At 53.5% G+C, this 12,926-nt stretch overlaps 5 protein-coding genes across 5 annotated transcripts; 3 read left to right on the top strand and 2 right to left on the bottom strand.

Annotated features, from left to right (window-relative positions):
- Positions 1 to 291: 291 nt before the first annotated feature.
- J4E83_010257 (uncharacterized protein) lies at positions 292 to 1,197 on the bottom strand (the record flags this gene model as incomplete). Its single annotated transcript, XM_049337139.1, has 1 exon — positions 292 to 1,197. The coding sequence occupies one exon, from the start codon at positions 1,195 to 1,197 to the stop codon at positions 292 to 294; it is 906 nt and encodes a 301-aa protein (XP_049183687.1).
- Positions 1,198 to 1,518: 321 nt separating this feature from the next.
- On the top strand, positions 1,519 to 2,216 carry J4E83_010256 (uncharacterized protein; the record flags this gene model as incomplete). Its single annotated transcript, XM_049337138.1, has 3 exons — positions 1,519 to 1,574; positions 1,664 to 1,721; positions 1,770 to 2,216. The coding sequence occupies 3 exons, from the start codon at positions 1,519 to 1,521 to the stop codon at positions 2,214 to 2,216; spliced, it is 561 nt and encodes a 186-aa protein (XP_049183686.1).
- A 793-nt stretch (positions 2,217 to 3,009) lies between these two features.
- Positions 3,010 to 5,490, top strand: J4E83_010255 (uncharacterized protein; the record flags this gene model as incomplete). The annotated part of the gene is made up of 5 exons (XM_049337137.1): positions 3,010 to 3,097; positions 3,153 to 3,500; positions 3,552 to 4,335; positions 4,382 to 4,639; positions 4,692 to 5,490. The coding sequence occupies 5 exons, from the start codon at positions 3,010 to 3,012 to the stop codon at positions 5,488 to 5,490; spliced, it is 2,277 nt and encodes a 758-aa protein (XP_049183685.1).
- Positions 5,491 to 9,061: 3,571 nt separating this feature from the next.
- On the top strand, positions 9,062 to 9,940 carry J4E83_010254 (uncharacterized protein; the record flags this gene model as incomplete). Its single annotated transcript, XM_049337136.1, has 1 exon — positions 9,062 to 9,940. The coding sequence occupies one exon, from the start codon at positions 9,062 to 9,064 to the stop codon at positions 9,938 to 9,940; it is 879 nt and encodes a 292-aa protein (XP_049183684.1).
- A 478-nt stretch (positions 9,941 to 10,418) lies between these two features.
- On the bottom strand, positions 10,419 to 12,187 carry J4E83_010253 (uncharacterized protein; the record flags this gene model as incomplete). The annotated part of the gene is made up of 5 exons (XM_049337135.1): positions 10,419 to 10,722; positions 10,773 to 10,821; positions 10,885 to 10,934; positions 11,019 to 11,404; positions 11,651 to 12,187. 5 exons carry the CDS (start codon positions 12,185 to 12,187, stop codon positions 10,419 to 10,421), a joined length of 1,326 nt encoding a protein of 441 aa, XP_049183683.1.
- Positions 12,188 to 12,926: the final 739 nt, after the last annotated feature.

Here is a 12,926-nt window from a genome sequence, read left to right as displayed (position 1 = left end):
TTTCTTTTCTCTATATGGCGAGAGGATAGATTGTTCGATACAAGCAGTGAGACTGGTTGCCGGAACACTTGACGGGAAACCCGCGCGACGCTTGAGACGATCGCAGAATTGTGCCGTAATCCGGGGGCGGATAATTGAGATGCAGAAAAGTGGGCTTGTTGCATGCTGGTCCAGATTTTGGGGTTGACACTGCTCGAGACAGCTCTAGGCGAGTGCTGGTAGTGATGCTTTGAGAGGCACATTGGTAAAATGAACGGTAGTTACTGTCCGGGGCCAGAGGGTAGTACCTGATCACTCACCGCCTGCTCCATTCTCTTGCTGAGTACCGTTTCCCAGAAGGTCTCCAACACCAATCCACTTCCTCACAAGGAAGGCGCCCTGTGGCCTCAGCTTCCTGTAGTATCCCTCTTCTCTCTCGAGTATCTCAAAGTTGCGCTTCTTGTACCATTCCATGCCCTCCTCATTGGCCTCCCACACATGTGCTGTGACGCAGCGTACACTGTGAAGCTCAACGGCTTTCTTTACTATCGTCTGTAGAAGATGCATAGCGATGCCGTGGGAGCGGTAGGGAGCCAGGACGCCAATGGTGGAGATGTACAGGTTCGAGGATGGAAGTATGCGACATCGGACGGCACCAACGAGATGTGGTTTCTCTGTGGATGATGCCGAGCCGATATTCGTGGGCGACGAGTGCCATACTGCTACGAGGGTAATGCCGTGGTGTGGCTCGGTCATGGTTTCCTTGTAGAAGGTCTCTGGGTAGGATATGGGGAGAGTGAGGGTATTCAAGCGCTTGAATGCTGGTAACAAGTCTTCGGTGAGGGGTACGAGTTGGACATTCGGCGGTAGAGGGCGTAGGTCGAAGAGCTTCGGGATGGCTGGTTGTTGGGTAGAGAGGGAGATGGGTGAGGGTATGCGCGAGATAGCAGGCGTGACGTTTCGGGAGGGACGAGGGCTTTTCTTCGATCGCGGTCTTGAGGGTGCTTGGAGGAAGTCGTCGGGTATGTCGTTCCAGTTCTCCATGTTCGATGGCGTAGGGGTCGGATTAGAGGGAACGCGCGTCGGCGCAGAGACAGACTTTGGGGGAGGCGGCGGCCGGTTCGTCTTTGATGATGCCATTGGAGGAGCGTTTGAGGGCGGCGCAGGTTGTTTATCGAGGCTTGGCTTCTTGAGCCAGCTGTTCAAGGAGGACTGCATCACGGGAAGGGAGGGGCTGGGTTGGCTGTGATGATGTGGTCGTGGGTCGTGGTTTGGGTAATGATAGCCAATGGATGGTCACGTGGATAACAGCGAGTTGCTAAAGTTGTATCCTCGCGATGGGTTGTGAATTGTCAAGTAATGGAAGCGCAACCCACAAACACAAACATGAGGGGAGACTTCTGGTGTTTCCCTGACGCGCCCTCGGATCGTTTGCAGGGATGTTTCCTAGCGTGCTTTCGTCGGCCAAGCCGTCAGCTCCGACTTCTTGCAGGAACAGCATCATCGCCCTAGAAATCCCCAGGAGCCACCACCGCAACCATGGGCGCAGAGAACTCAAAACCCTCGTCAGAGGTCAAGCAGCACGTCTTCTCCTCGTACGTCGCATCTTCCGCATTCAATGGCTTCAGCCCCTCATAAGAGATGAATCAGCCAGTGACGTCGTGTGCTGATCATTTGCGCGCAGAGATCACCCCTACAGCTTCTCCAATGAACTCGTCGGATCGCTGCAGAAGAACACTTTCGTACGTTTGATGGCTCAAATGGGCGGATTGGGGCTAACACACTTGCAGACAGACTCGGCGCGATCAAGACAGCAGGAACTCCAGTACCAGGAACGCCTAACCGCCGAGCTCGAGAAGCTGCGCGAGCAAGAAACCCAGAACTTCTCCAAGTTCAGCGAAACCCTCTCCACCGAGACCCCACAGTCCGATGAACCCTCGCTAGTCGAGAAGATCCAGGATGCGACATCCAGCAGCTCCACCCTCGCCGAGAAGCAAAGACAAAAGGACATGAGCAGGGACAGTGTCACCAAGGAGATCGAGCAGCTCAAGGCGAAGCTCGAGCAGAGGAAGAAGTTGGAGCAGGCCGATGCCGATGTCACCAAGGCCAAGGAGGCTGTCGTCTCATGTCTGCGGACACACGACCGCCGACCGCTGGATTGCTGGAAAGAAGTCGAGACCTTCAAGCAGGAGGTCGGACGCCTGGAGAAGGAGTTTGTACAAAAGACCATCCGATGAGACACGACGCGAGATTGTGACGGTGAGGTTTGGTATAGGCGCCTTTGTATAGTTGGGTTTGGTGGGATAGCATCCTTGAGGGCATTTCTTATCTCTAAATCCCTACGTTACTTATTACTTGCATCTTGCTGAATACACCGCTACTACACTACCCATGTGGAATCGCGCGGGATACCTTTACTGCGATTATTCATGACTGTGGGTTACGTCTCTTTCAACTGTCGGTTCTTTCAGTCACCATAACTATCTTCTATTTCTTGCACATTTTGAGAGATTGATCTCACATTTTACGTATGTTTGTCCATGGCTTTGGCTACCAGTGGACGAGCATCACCTTTGCATCGCAATTTTCATCATCACAACTCGCCCTCACCGCGCGTCAGAACGCGTGAGTTCTCTAGGCTGCCTACCCCATCTGCAACAAAACTGGGCTACAGCTCACCTTCCTTCCCCTTCTGGCGTCTAGCAGACTCACCTTCACCGTTGATGCCTTGGCGCTTTGGCCTCTTTGCTAGGATAACAACACAGTGTCTCTCGCAGTTTCGACCGCTAAACACCACGCAAGCAGCTTTAAACACCAGCTACAGCAACATCGTGCCTGCCTGTTCGTTGCACTTCGCAACTCGCAAGTCGCGATAAATCTCTAGCTATCGTTGCTAGCGCGCGCATTGCAGCAACTGCCTAGTCACGACTTCGTTACAAAAGGCAACGGCGAGGTACGTCTCGTGGATCGTCGCGCCTTCCACTCTAACATTCATGATTGTGTTGCTAACACTAAGCAGCAGCAGTCAAGATGTCATCAACACGACCCGACATCGTACCCGACGAGTATAATGAGACATGGAACGACGATGACAGTGATATTGAGCTTCTCGACTATGGTGATTCGCGACTTCCTCGTTCGACTGACTGTATTGACTGACATTCGTATTCCAGATTCCGAGTCTGATCTTGAGAACATCGCGGTTAATTCTCGTGAGGCGTCTACTACACCATCCAAGCCAACCACGAATGACAGAAAGAGCCACGCGCACAAGGCTCAGTCCAACAACGACATCTCTCTACCTGATGTTGCAATCCAGAGATACAAAATCGGCACAGGTTTCGTCATCAAACCGGGCGACACAGTGGAATTGAAAGATCACTCGAACCAAGATGAGGGCGCCATGCATTCGGGAGACTTTCTACGCATCAAGAGCATAATCATGAACATGGAGACGGATGAAGTGCGACTCCGAGGTTGGCGCATGCGGCGTACAAAGTACCTTGGTCAGATCTTCGATTGTGAGTACGACAAAAAGGCAGGCTTGAAGACATGTACTGACTCCTCTTAAGGGAAAACGAACGAGTTGGGAATGGTCCTACGTCTTGATGAAGATGACCCTACATCGCCTTTTGTCGCTGGAATGGAAGACATCGAAATCGAAGACGTCTTACGAGTACGCGACTGTACGCTGACCAACAAACCCTACCCGTTCCTCAGCTTCCGATCCGACGGTTGTGCTGCATGGCCGAATAGTATGAGTAAGGACGAAGTCAAGCGACAGATCTTCCATGGAGGTAGGCTCACTTGCCGTGTCGTCAACATTCTCTACATAAGTGGCACAAGGACAAAGCCATATGGAGGCGTCGTTCGTCATCTATATACCCACGAGGCAGATGCGACTGCGACACCAGCTCAAACTTCAGATCCCGGTAATTCTCGCCAGACTTCGATATCGGTAGAGGAAAATGAAGAGGACGGATACGTTGTCGTGAACCAGGTGCCTTCTGCAAAGAAGCGGCGTGCACGCGACGACTCTCCTGACTTCGAGATCTTGGAACAAGAGCCACCAAAGCGTAAAACTCAGCATCCATCGAAGCAGGGCCGTCTAGTGTTCGGAGACGTGTTCTGTGGAGCTGGGGGTGCTAGTCAAGGCGCTGCCCAAGCTGGCTACTACGTGCAATGGGGTCTCGACAATGACGAACGCGCGCTTGCTGCATACCGCCTGAATCATCCTGGTGCCTACGCGTGGAAGATGAATGCCCACGATTTTCCGCCGAAGGGTATCAGCAAAGAGAGCTGGAAAGTCGACGTACTACACCTCTCGCCCCCTTGTTGTTATTGGAGTCCGGCACAGTAAGAGAACACTTTCATGATGAGATCATCTACTAACACCTGTCAGTACTCACGATGGACCCAAAGATCAGGAGAACTATGAAGCCATCTACACCGTTGGTCCGATTCTAAATAAGGTCAAACCGCGTGTGGCAACACTTGAGCAAACCTTCGGCCTCGCAACCCACGAGCAACACAAGAGGAACTTCCTCATGCTCTTGTACGATATTGGCAAAGCCGGCTACGATGTGCGCTACAAAATTCAGGACTTGAGTCAATTCGGTCTCGTACAGAAGCGCAAGCGTTTACTGATCATCGCTGCAAGGTTCGTGCTTTGCAATACACGTGCCAATGACATACATACTGACATGTCTCAGACGGGGCACACCTCTACCTCCCTTCCCAAAGCCCACGCATGGCGCTTCAGGAACTGGTCTGAAGCCTTTCGTATACATCGACGATGCCCTCACGCACATTACCCGCCAAGGCAGGCGAGCTATGAACGACCCCTACCATCAACCGAAGTGGTTTCCCATTCCCAGACCAGCCTATAATCCACGAACATTCCTCCAAGGCTGCATCACGACCGGCGGTACAACAGCTTGCCATCCCTCTGGCAAACGACACTTTACACCTCGCGAACTCTCCTTGTGCCAGAGCTTCCCATACGTGTATCAATTCACTGGTGCCCAGGGCGAGGCCAAGAAGCAAATTGGAAATGCATTCCCGCCAATCATGGCACAGGCGATGTACCAGACCATTGAAAAGACTCTAGAAGCCTTTGAAAAGGGCCTTATCGGAGCTGAAGATGATCTGTCTGACCTGGATGCCATACTAGAACCTAGCGGTGAGAGCATTCCTCAACAGCGACGTCTAGATAGCTTCACCGGAAGTGCCAACATCCCTTTCAGACATTCTCAGACCGCCAGCTCTAGGTCAGCGAGAGCTACTACATCGCCCTCTACGCGCAACAACGGGTCTGAGTCGATGCAATCGCGCCGCAGGAATGAGAATAGCTTTCCGTCTATGAATCTCCTTGATGGTGTGCTGAACGGTATCAACAACTTTGCCAACAGAAGCGCCGCTTCAGTCAGCAGGACAACCAGGCGACGTGGAGAGCCTAGTATCCCAGACGGAGATGACGAAGTCATCTACATTCCCAGTGACAGCGAATGAACGCCTGAGATTCATCTGAAGAGGAGGGAGTTATGACTCCGCGAATTGATCGATCCCACGTATCTTCGGAGGCTGCGCCGCCTAAATCTACTTGGGCAGAAGCAGTCGCTGAAACATCGAGTCATGTGCATTGAAGCAGTCGGTTATCGTGACAAGCTACACGCCATCTGTGTGAATACAGTTCGTTTCACATCTAGGTTGCAAGGATAGTCTGTGAGGAACTTGTACAGCGAAGTCCGTGCATACTACGATTTCCTAGTTCCAAGTCACAGTCAACTTGTATATAGAATACACAAGATGTTTCCACTTCTTTCCCTAGGTGTACGCGTGACAAGATGTGTTACACGCGATGTTGCCTGCTTACTTGCTATCCATGGACCTCGAGAGGGTGCGACAATGCTCGATCTTGATAACGCGCCTCACTAGCTCCATCGCGTCATAGCACACCATGTATCCGTAGAATGTCTAGGAGAACACTCCGTACACTCCAAACTGAGGCCTTTATGCGCAAAGCCTCCTACTGGTGGACATAGTCGGGATATTCTGCGGGATACTAATCGGGCCTGACCACGGATAGACAAGAGTAGAGCACAAGGCTACCGAAAGAGGTAGTTTGAGAGCCAAATACGCTATTGTCCGACCCCCAAGCCAAGCGCTCCCCAGACTGCATGTGTGAAGCACAAGGCCGTCATACCGTGAGCGATACCGACTCCCAGAGGCCAGGAACAACATCCGGACCGGCCAATTCCCAATTGGACGCCGCTTACCCAAAAGCTTAATTGCGACCCAAGCCCGAGCAAACCCAGGTTTGACATGCTGTCACCCCCATCTACAGGATCATCTCGCGAACCTGGGGCTACAGGTAACGAAACCGCGTAATGAGCATACGCCGTACGCCCATCCCCCAAGCACCGACGTCCGCCCGTCTTATGGTAAACATCTTACGATTCTGACCTCATTGCGTCCAGGGTGCCAAACTTTGCAACACCGACGCTCTGTCCTCCCTCTCCCGCACCAATGGTCTCACCGGCAACTCGCAGAAACACGACACAACCGGCATGACCCATGTTGAGCATTTCACCTTCTTTCCAAAATCTTACATGGCCGTGGTACATGCGTTTACCCTGCGTCCGCCAAAGTACACGTGCTTACCTACATTGGCATTTCTGACGACCGCCCATGCTCATGTTGTGATGGTGATGGACATGTGCTAGCCTCGCTTCTTTCTCTCGTGATAAGGGAAGCGAAAAAAAGAAAAAGAAAGAGGAGAAATTAAAAAGAGGGCAGCGAATCACGTCGTTTCGGTACGCCTTCCGTATGTAGCGCGCGAGAGGGCAGGAGAAAATCCAAGATAGATTGCTTGCTCTCTCGGCCAAGTTAATGGATTTAGATTGCGAAGTTACATGCACGACAAATGCATCCAAAGGCGGTTTTTCTCGCTTTTCCTTTCTGCTTGGAGAGCGGGACCTGCGATCGGACCGTTTGTGATGGTAAGCGCCCCTCCCCGCCTCGTCACGAGAGATGATGTGGGCTATGCAGGTTGATTGAGGAGGTGCCTGCGGAGTTGGATCCGGTTACACACCGCTATCTATTGCTTGGTTCAAAGCGTGTTTTTTCCGCATTCCATTGGGCATTTGGAGCGATTCGCTGGTATGAAAGTGTCGACGTTGCTGCCCGGGCGGTCTTGGTACGTCGTCATATGATGGAAGGTTGGGGGGTGCGATGGGAGCGGAGCGGAGACAGAAGCCGGACGGAGGGGTCATATCGACGATGCGCATGCAAGATAGGTGGGATGATGGATGTTCAGGGTCCGATTGTCGTTCGGAGAGACCCAACGATACGCCCATGCCAATGCCAATGCCATGACACGGGGAAGTCTCTTTCGGTGGCTTGCCGCATGTCAGATTTGTTTCCATGGTTCGCTCGTATACTGGATGGTTTGTTTCCACACGGCTCGTAGCTTGGGATCGTCTTTGTTACGACAAGCGCGCCAGGTGTGCGATGAGTAGCGGTAAAGAGGAGACCACATTCAGGCCCAAAGTCAGGTCAGGCGATGGCTCGTCGGTGCATGACATTGCATGAGTGAGGCACAACGCCCTTTCCGGTTCAATGGAACTAGAGACGAGTGTGGAGCCCGACTTGAGCGTCTCCCTCGTTTATCATTCGCGTGGAACTGTTCTTCCCGACCCTCTAGTGCTGATCTTGCTAGCGTGCCATGTGCGTTCCCGCTTCTGTTTCTTGTATCTTACCTGCTGTGGCTTTGTTGTGATGCCGAGCGTTTGAGCCTTGCGCGGCATGGTAGATGCACGCCGCGCCGTCGAATCGCATGTGAATATCTAGTGCTGCAGCTAGAGTATCTACTACAGCGGAATTTCGCTAGTTGGTCGATACAGCGGGCTGTGCTTCAGGTCTTGAGGCTGTTTGGAAGGTCAACGAGGGTGGACCTCGGGCGTGCGTCGAACAAAGGACAGCAAAACGGCGCTGTTTTACGGGGTGTGTGCCGGAGTCTTCGGCCGACAGGTACTGAGTTGTTCGGAACAGCAGGAAACGAGTGCAAGTCTGCCCGACTGGAGTTAAGATAGCCCGGCTTGGTTACCCAGGACAAAGGAACATGCCGATTCGGCAATCAAGCGGGAAAAAAAGCAAGGGAGCAACTTTGACATCAACTCTCCACTTGCACACGATGCCGCATATTCGCCGTGTGGGCCGTTTGGGGCATCACCAACGCTCTTCTTGAGACTTGTATCAGACAGGCGCGGACTAACTCTTCCGCGCTCGCCCGTGGAAACACTCTAGAACAAGACTTGGAAACCTAGCGCTTCCGACATGCGAGACTACGCTTCTTGGACGTCTGTTCTCAATCGAATAAACCTTCTTTTCAATGTTTCTAGAAACACACCATGGCCGCGCTACCGGACTTTCTCCCTGACATATCGGGGCGTCTGCTTCGTGCCTGCTAGCCAGCCGCTCGACATGCCCTCCGGAGCCTTGCCGAACCGCCTTGAGCACCTACCATAGTTTCATCACCTTCTACACCGGTACATTGGGCGCAAGGATGTCTGCAGCCGAACGCCTCAGTCCTTCCACATGATCCTTGCGAACATCGATGATCTGCACGTCAATCGCGTCTTTGGACGGCAGAGCTAGGAGTATTTGGAAGTCTGCATCGTGAGCGCATGGACGTTTTTCTTGCTAAGGGTCTCCTAAGGCCGTTGCCAGTGAAGGGGTTCCTGGCTACACGGCTTCCTAGATAGCTAGGTGGAGCGAGTCAAGTGTAATGAATTCATGGGCTTGCAACAGGATGACGATTGCGGAATGGGTCACTTGATGCCGTCTCCGAGAATAAAGACCGGGGGTGTGCGCTGCTGTGGCTGATGTTGATGTTGTGGAAAGCTGCTCACTCTACTATTCCGACTCTCTCACGATCCATAGGGCTGGCCTTGCTAAGGATCTGAGCCTCATTTCTCGATACGACATATCGGCCCATATCCTTCCTGTCGCCAACTAATCAGTCGAGTCGAGTAACTATAAGTTGACGGATAAAGTCAATTCCTTGAAGACGTCAACCATCATGGCGAAAACAACACGCTCACCGTTCCTGGATATCCTTCCTCCAGAGCTCCGTCTACACATCTACACACACCTTCTCGTCGCTCCATCATCCATCAAAGGCTCCGTCGCCCGTCAAGACACAAAATACGACCTCCACACAGCCATCCTCCGAACAAACAAACAAATACATCACGAAGCCCGCTCAGTATTCTTCGGCAAAAACACCTTCTACATCACATCCATACCACCCACTCCGTCCAGCAAAGATGCCATCGACGACCAACAACAAGAAGAAGAAGGATCCGGCGCCTTTGAACCCCCTCTCCAACTCACCGACCTCCCCCTAGTCCGCCATCTCGAAGTCGACCTCCTCTACTACCCTACCTCCATGACCACATCCCTAGACTCGCGCGACGGAATCTGGAAACCCGTTTGCACTGGCGCAGACCGCTACACTACCAGCTTATCCTACCTCCTCAGCACCGTCTCGCCCAGTCTGCTCAGCTTGAAAATCTGCGCAGACACGCGCCGCTACGTTGGAAGTACCACAGGCCAGGACGCTCATGCTCTTAGCGACAAGTTCAAGGCCGATACTGAGAGATTGCAAGTTCAAAAACTGCTTACGGGATTTTACATGGCGGATAGTAACACGCTGTTCAAGAAGGCGATGAAGGATTTACTCGTCAGGGACATCACTTTGCACTTTGACTTTCCGGAGAGCTACTTTGATTTCGTGGTGGGAAGGGAGAGGTTGTGCGGACAGAGCTTGGTCGAATTGGCGGGACAGGTACTGGCAGCTAGGACGGAGATTAGGTTCAAAGCCGCGTTGCAGGAGGTGGGTGTGGGGAGTGAGGTTGCCGAGGCGGGAGTCGTGAATTTGATTCCGTTTCCGTGCTGATGGATGGGTGTGTTTACGAAGGATAGGTGAATGGGTTGGATCGTTTGGGACAAGTATTTTGGCATGATACCATGATTTGACAGCACATTGAGCATTTGAGGGCGTTTTTGGTTTATAAAATTTAGATCGGTGGTTCGCATTAGGGGGTACAGGCAACATTTCAAAGCAGCACATTCACATCTCTACATCTGTCCATTGAAGTAACGACTGGTTGATGTAAACAAACAAGCTACCAAGGTTGACGCGTATGACTCGCGATGTAAACAAACAAAAGCTCATCGTCCCTGACCACATCCCTGATCTTCATCGTATCCTTCATCAGTGTCGTAAATCGTAAATGTCGTCTCGTATCCATACATGATTCAAAATCGCAGTCAAAACCAAACACAGATGGAACGCAAGAAGCTCGAAAAGCAGAGGAAATATAATAATACACTCGTAGGGACGTCTACGCTTACCCACGGTCCTTGTTTAGACTCTAATAGTCCCTCCTGCGATGGCGCCTCGTTTTCACAGGGCTGCCATCACCCTCAGAATCGCTGCTGAAGTAGTCGTAATCATCGCGACCATAGTCGTATCCGTGATCTGGACGGCGATCGCGATCGCGCCTGTCATCCTTTCGCGCGTCGCGATCGTCGTGTCCACGCGACTTGGAACGGAGGCGGTCTATCACGCTGCGGCTTCTAGCACGGAGGCTGGGGCCTTTGCTGCGTTCGCGGTCATGCGCACGCGTCCGTGATCGGGAGCGAGAGCGGGACTTGGAGTGGCGGTCGCTTCCGCTTCTGTGATGGAATTAGAACGAAGACCAGTCAAGTGTGTGCGCAATACTCACCTCGAGCGTGTCGCCATCTGCCTGGCACCCAACGCACCCGCAGCTGCTCCTGCCAGTGTGGTCAGCCTACTTTTACCCAAGGACCTGCCCGCGAGTCCTCCCGCCAACGCACCTCCCACCGAAGCCGCCAAACTCTTTTCGCGCAGATCCATGCCGTCAAATCTATCACGCATTTTAGTCATGCGTGAATCATCACGACGGGAATCTTTGCTAGAGCGGGAGTGATGGGACTGAGAGTCAACGGACCTAGCCCTGTGGCGATGTTCGCGACGAGGCTTGGTACTCTCACGGCGGGAGGAGCGAGTGTCGGTGTATGCGGCCATCGACTGTTCAGCAGATGGGGGCACGTAGGTCGGGTAGACTGCGCTGGGCACAGGCGCGAAAGTAGGCTGAGAGTTGGAGCGCTGACGGTTGAAGGGCGGGGGAGATGGCTGGTAGCCAGCGCCGCTCGCAGGGAACTCGGTGTGGTGGTAAGGGTTCATAGGGGAGTTTGATCCCACTGGCGGAGGAGGGATAGGCGCATCTACGGCAGGCGAAGGAGCGTAGCCGGGGCCGGGAGCGTATCTAGAGCTTCGGGGCGCATCGTACTGGCCATAATCTAACGAGACATTGCGCGGCTCTGTAGGTGGTGGCTTCGGAGTGTTAGTGAGTGGGCGCTGGAGCAAGGCCGCGAGAGGCGGCTCGTATGACGGAGTGAAAGCAGCAGAAACGGGGGAACCACGAGAAAGCGTGCGAAGTAAATGAGGCTGAAAGGAAAAAGGGCTGGAAGTCGCTGACGTGGTCCGGCTTCGCAACATGGGCGGACAAGAGTTCGCCGGTGTTGGATGCTCGGGCATGGTCGCAAGTGTGGCGCGTCGAAAAGAGGAAAAATTATTTACCTGAGGAGAGTATCCGTAGGCTGGAGTGACAGAAGGGCGGCGGTCCTGCACGGGGCTCGGTGCATATTCCTGCGGATTATAGGGCTTGTATTCGGAAGTGGGCGGAGGAGGGAAGTAAGGCTGTCCCTGCTGAGGTGAGGCCATGTCTCGTGAATCGCTGTGCTGCCCGTCCAGGTCGCTGCTGTGTCTCCCGTGGCGTCCGCGACTCAGACTCCTACTAGCAGTGGTTCCCGTGCTCTTTGCGCGTCGTCGCTCCCTCTTTCGGCGCTCGCGTTCGCGCTCGTAGTCGGTGTCGTCGGTGTAGTCAGAGTACTCTGTCGGCGGGCTGCGCTCTTGCCGGGAGCTGCGCTTACTGGACCGGTCTTCGCTCCGGTGCCGTTGTCTTGCGTCTCGTTCGTTGCGGTTCAGGTGCTTGCCTCTCTTCTTGCCCTCTTTGGAGTCTGGGGGTGCAAAGTAGCCGCCGGGTAACTTGTGGAAGAAGCTGTCGGGAATCTGCTCTGCGCCGTAGCTGATGGCCTTGAAGGCTAGGGCCGCCATGCTTCAGATGGGGGCCGCGAAAGCCGGATGTCGTGATGTGACGTAGGACTGTCTTGCGAGCAGCGCTGTGATTGGAGCGCAGTCGACCGGTCCCAGCGATTCGACGAGGGGGCCTAGTTCCAAAGGTTGGGAGGATAGTCTGCAGCAAGGCCGGATAGCGATAGGCCGGACTACTCAGCGCGCGTTCTGGTGTGTATAAGCGATGTAGATGGTACCTGAAGAGGGTGAGGTGGGTTGGCAGAGAATTTGTCTTGAAGAAAGTGCGCGGGGGTGTAGGCGAGGTAAAGGATTACAGGATGCGCCGCGGCAAGTGACCTCGACGGATGGCGGCAAGAAGCAATTAGATATGGCAATTGGGTAGCTGCGCTTAAAGACGATGATATAGCTGATTCGGCGCATACGTGCGACGCCGTGGCAGCCGCCTCCTACAAACTGCCAAAATGACGTCGTACGTCATCCGCCTGGCTCGTGCGCCGCTGTCATTGGAGCCGCAACCTGGGGATCGTCGCTTCCTCAGCCTCTCTGGTAGATGAATCCTACGATGCAAAAAGCACCTCGATCAACGGTGATCTTGCAGTCATTCATGCACATGTCCGTGTCATCAATGCGCCTTTTTCCTGCTCTTCACTCTTCCCATGGACGCAGCAGCAACAGCACGAAGAACATCTACTGTGGCCTTCGGAGATCATGTTCAATGCAAGGGACGCACGGTCGGCATTACACCTACTCTCCGCGAGTA

This window comes from Alternaria metachromatica, assembly GCF_023757995.1.
Source record: "Alternaria metachromatica strain BMP 0045 chromosome Unknown scaffold_43, whole genome shotgun sequence".
NCBI classification, from domain to species: domain Eukaryota; kingdom Fungi; phylum Ascomycota; class Dothideomycetes; order Pleosporales; family Pleosporaceae; genus Alternaria; species Alternaria metachromatica.
The sequence above is the reverse complement of the archived record's forward strand: the minus strand, read 5'-3'. Positions and strand labels throughout refer to the sequence as shown.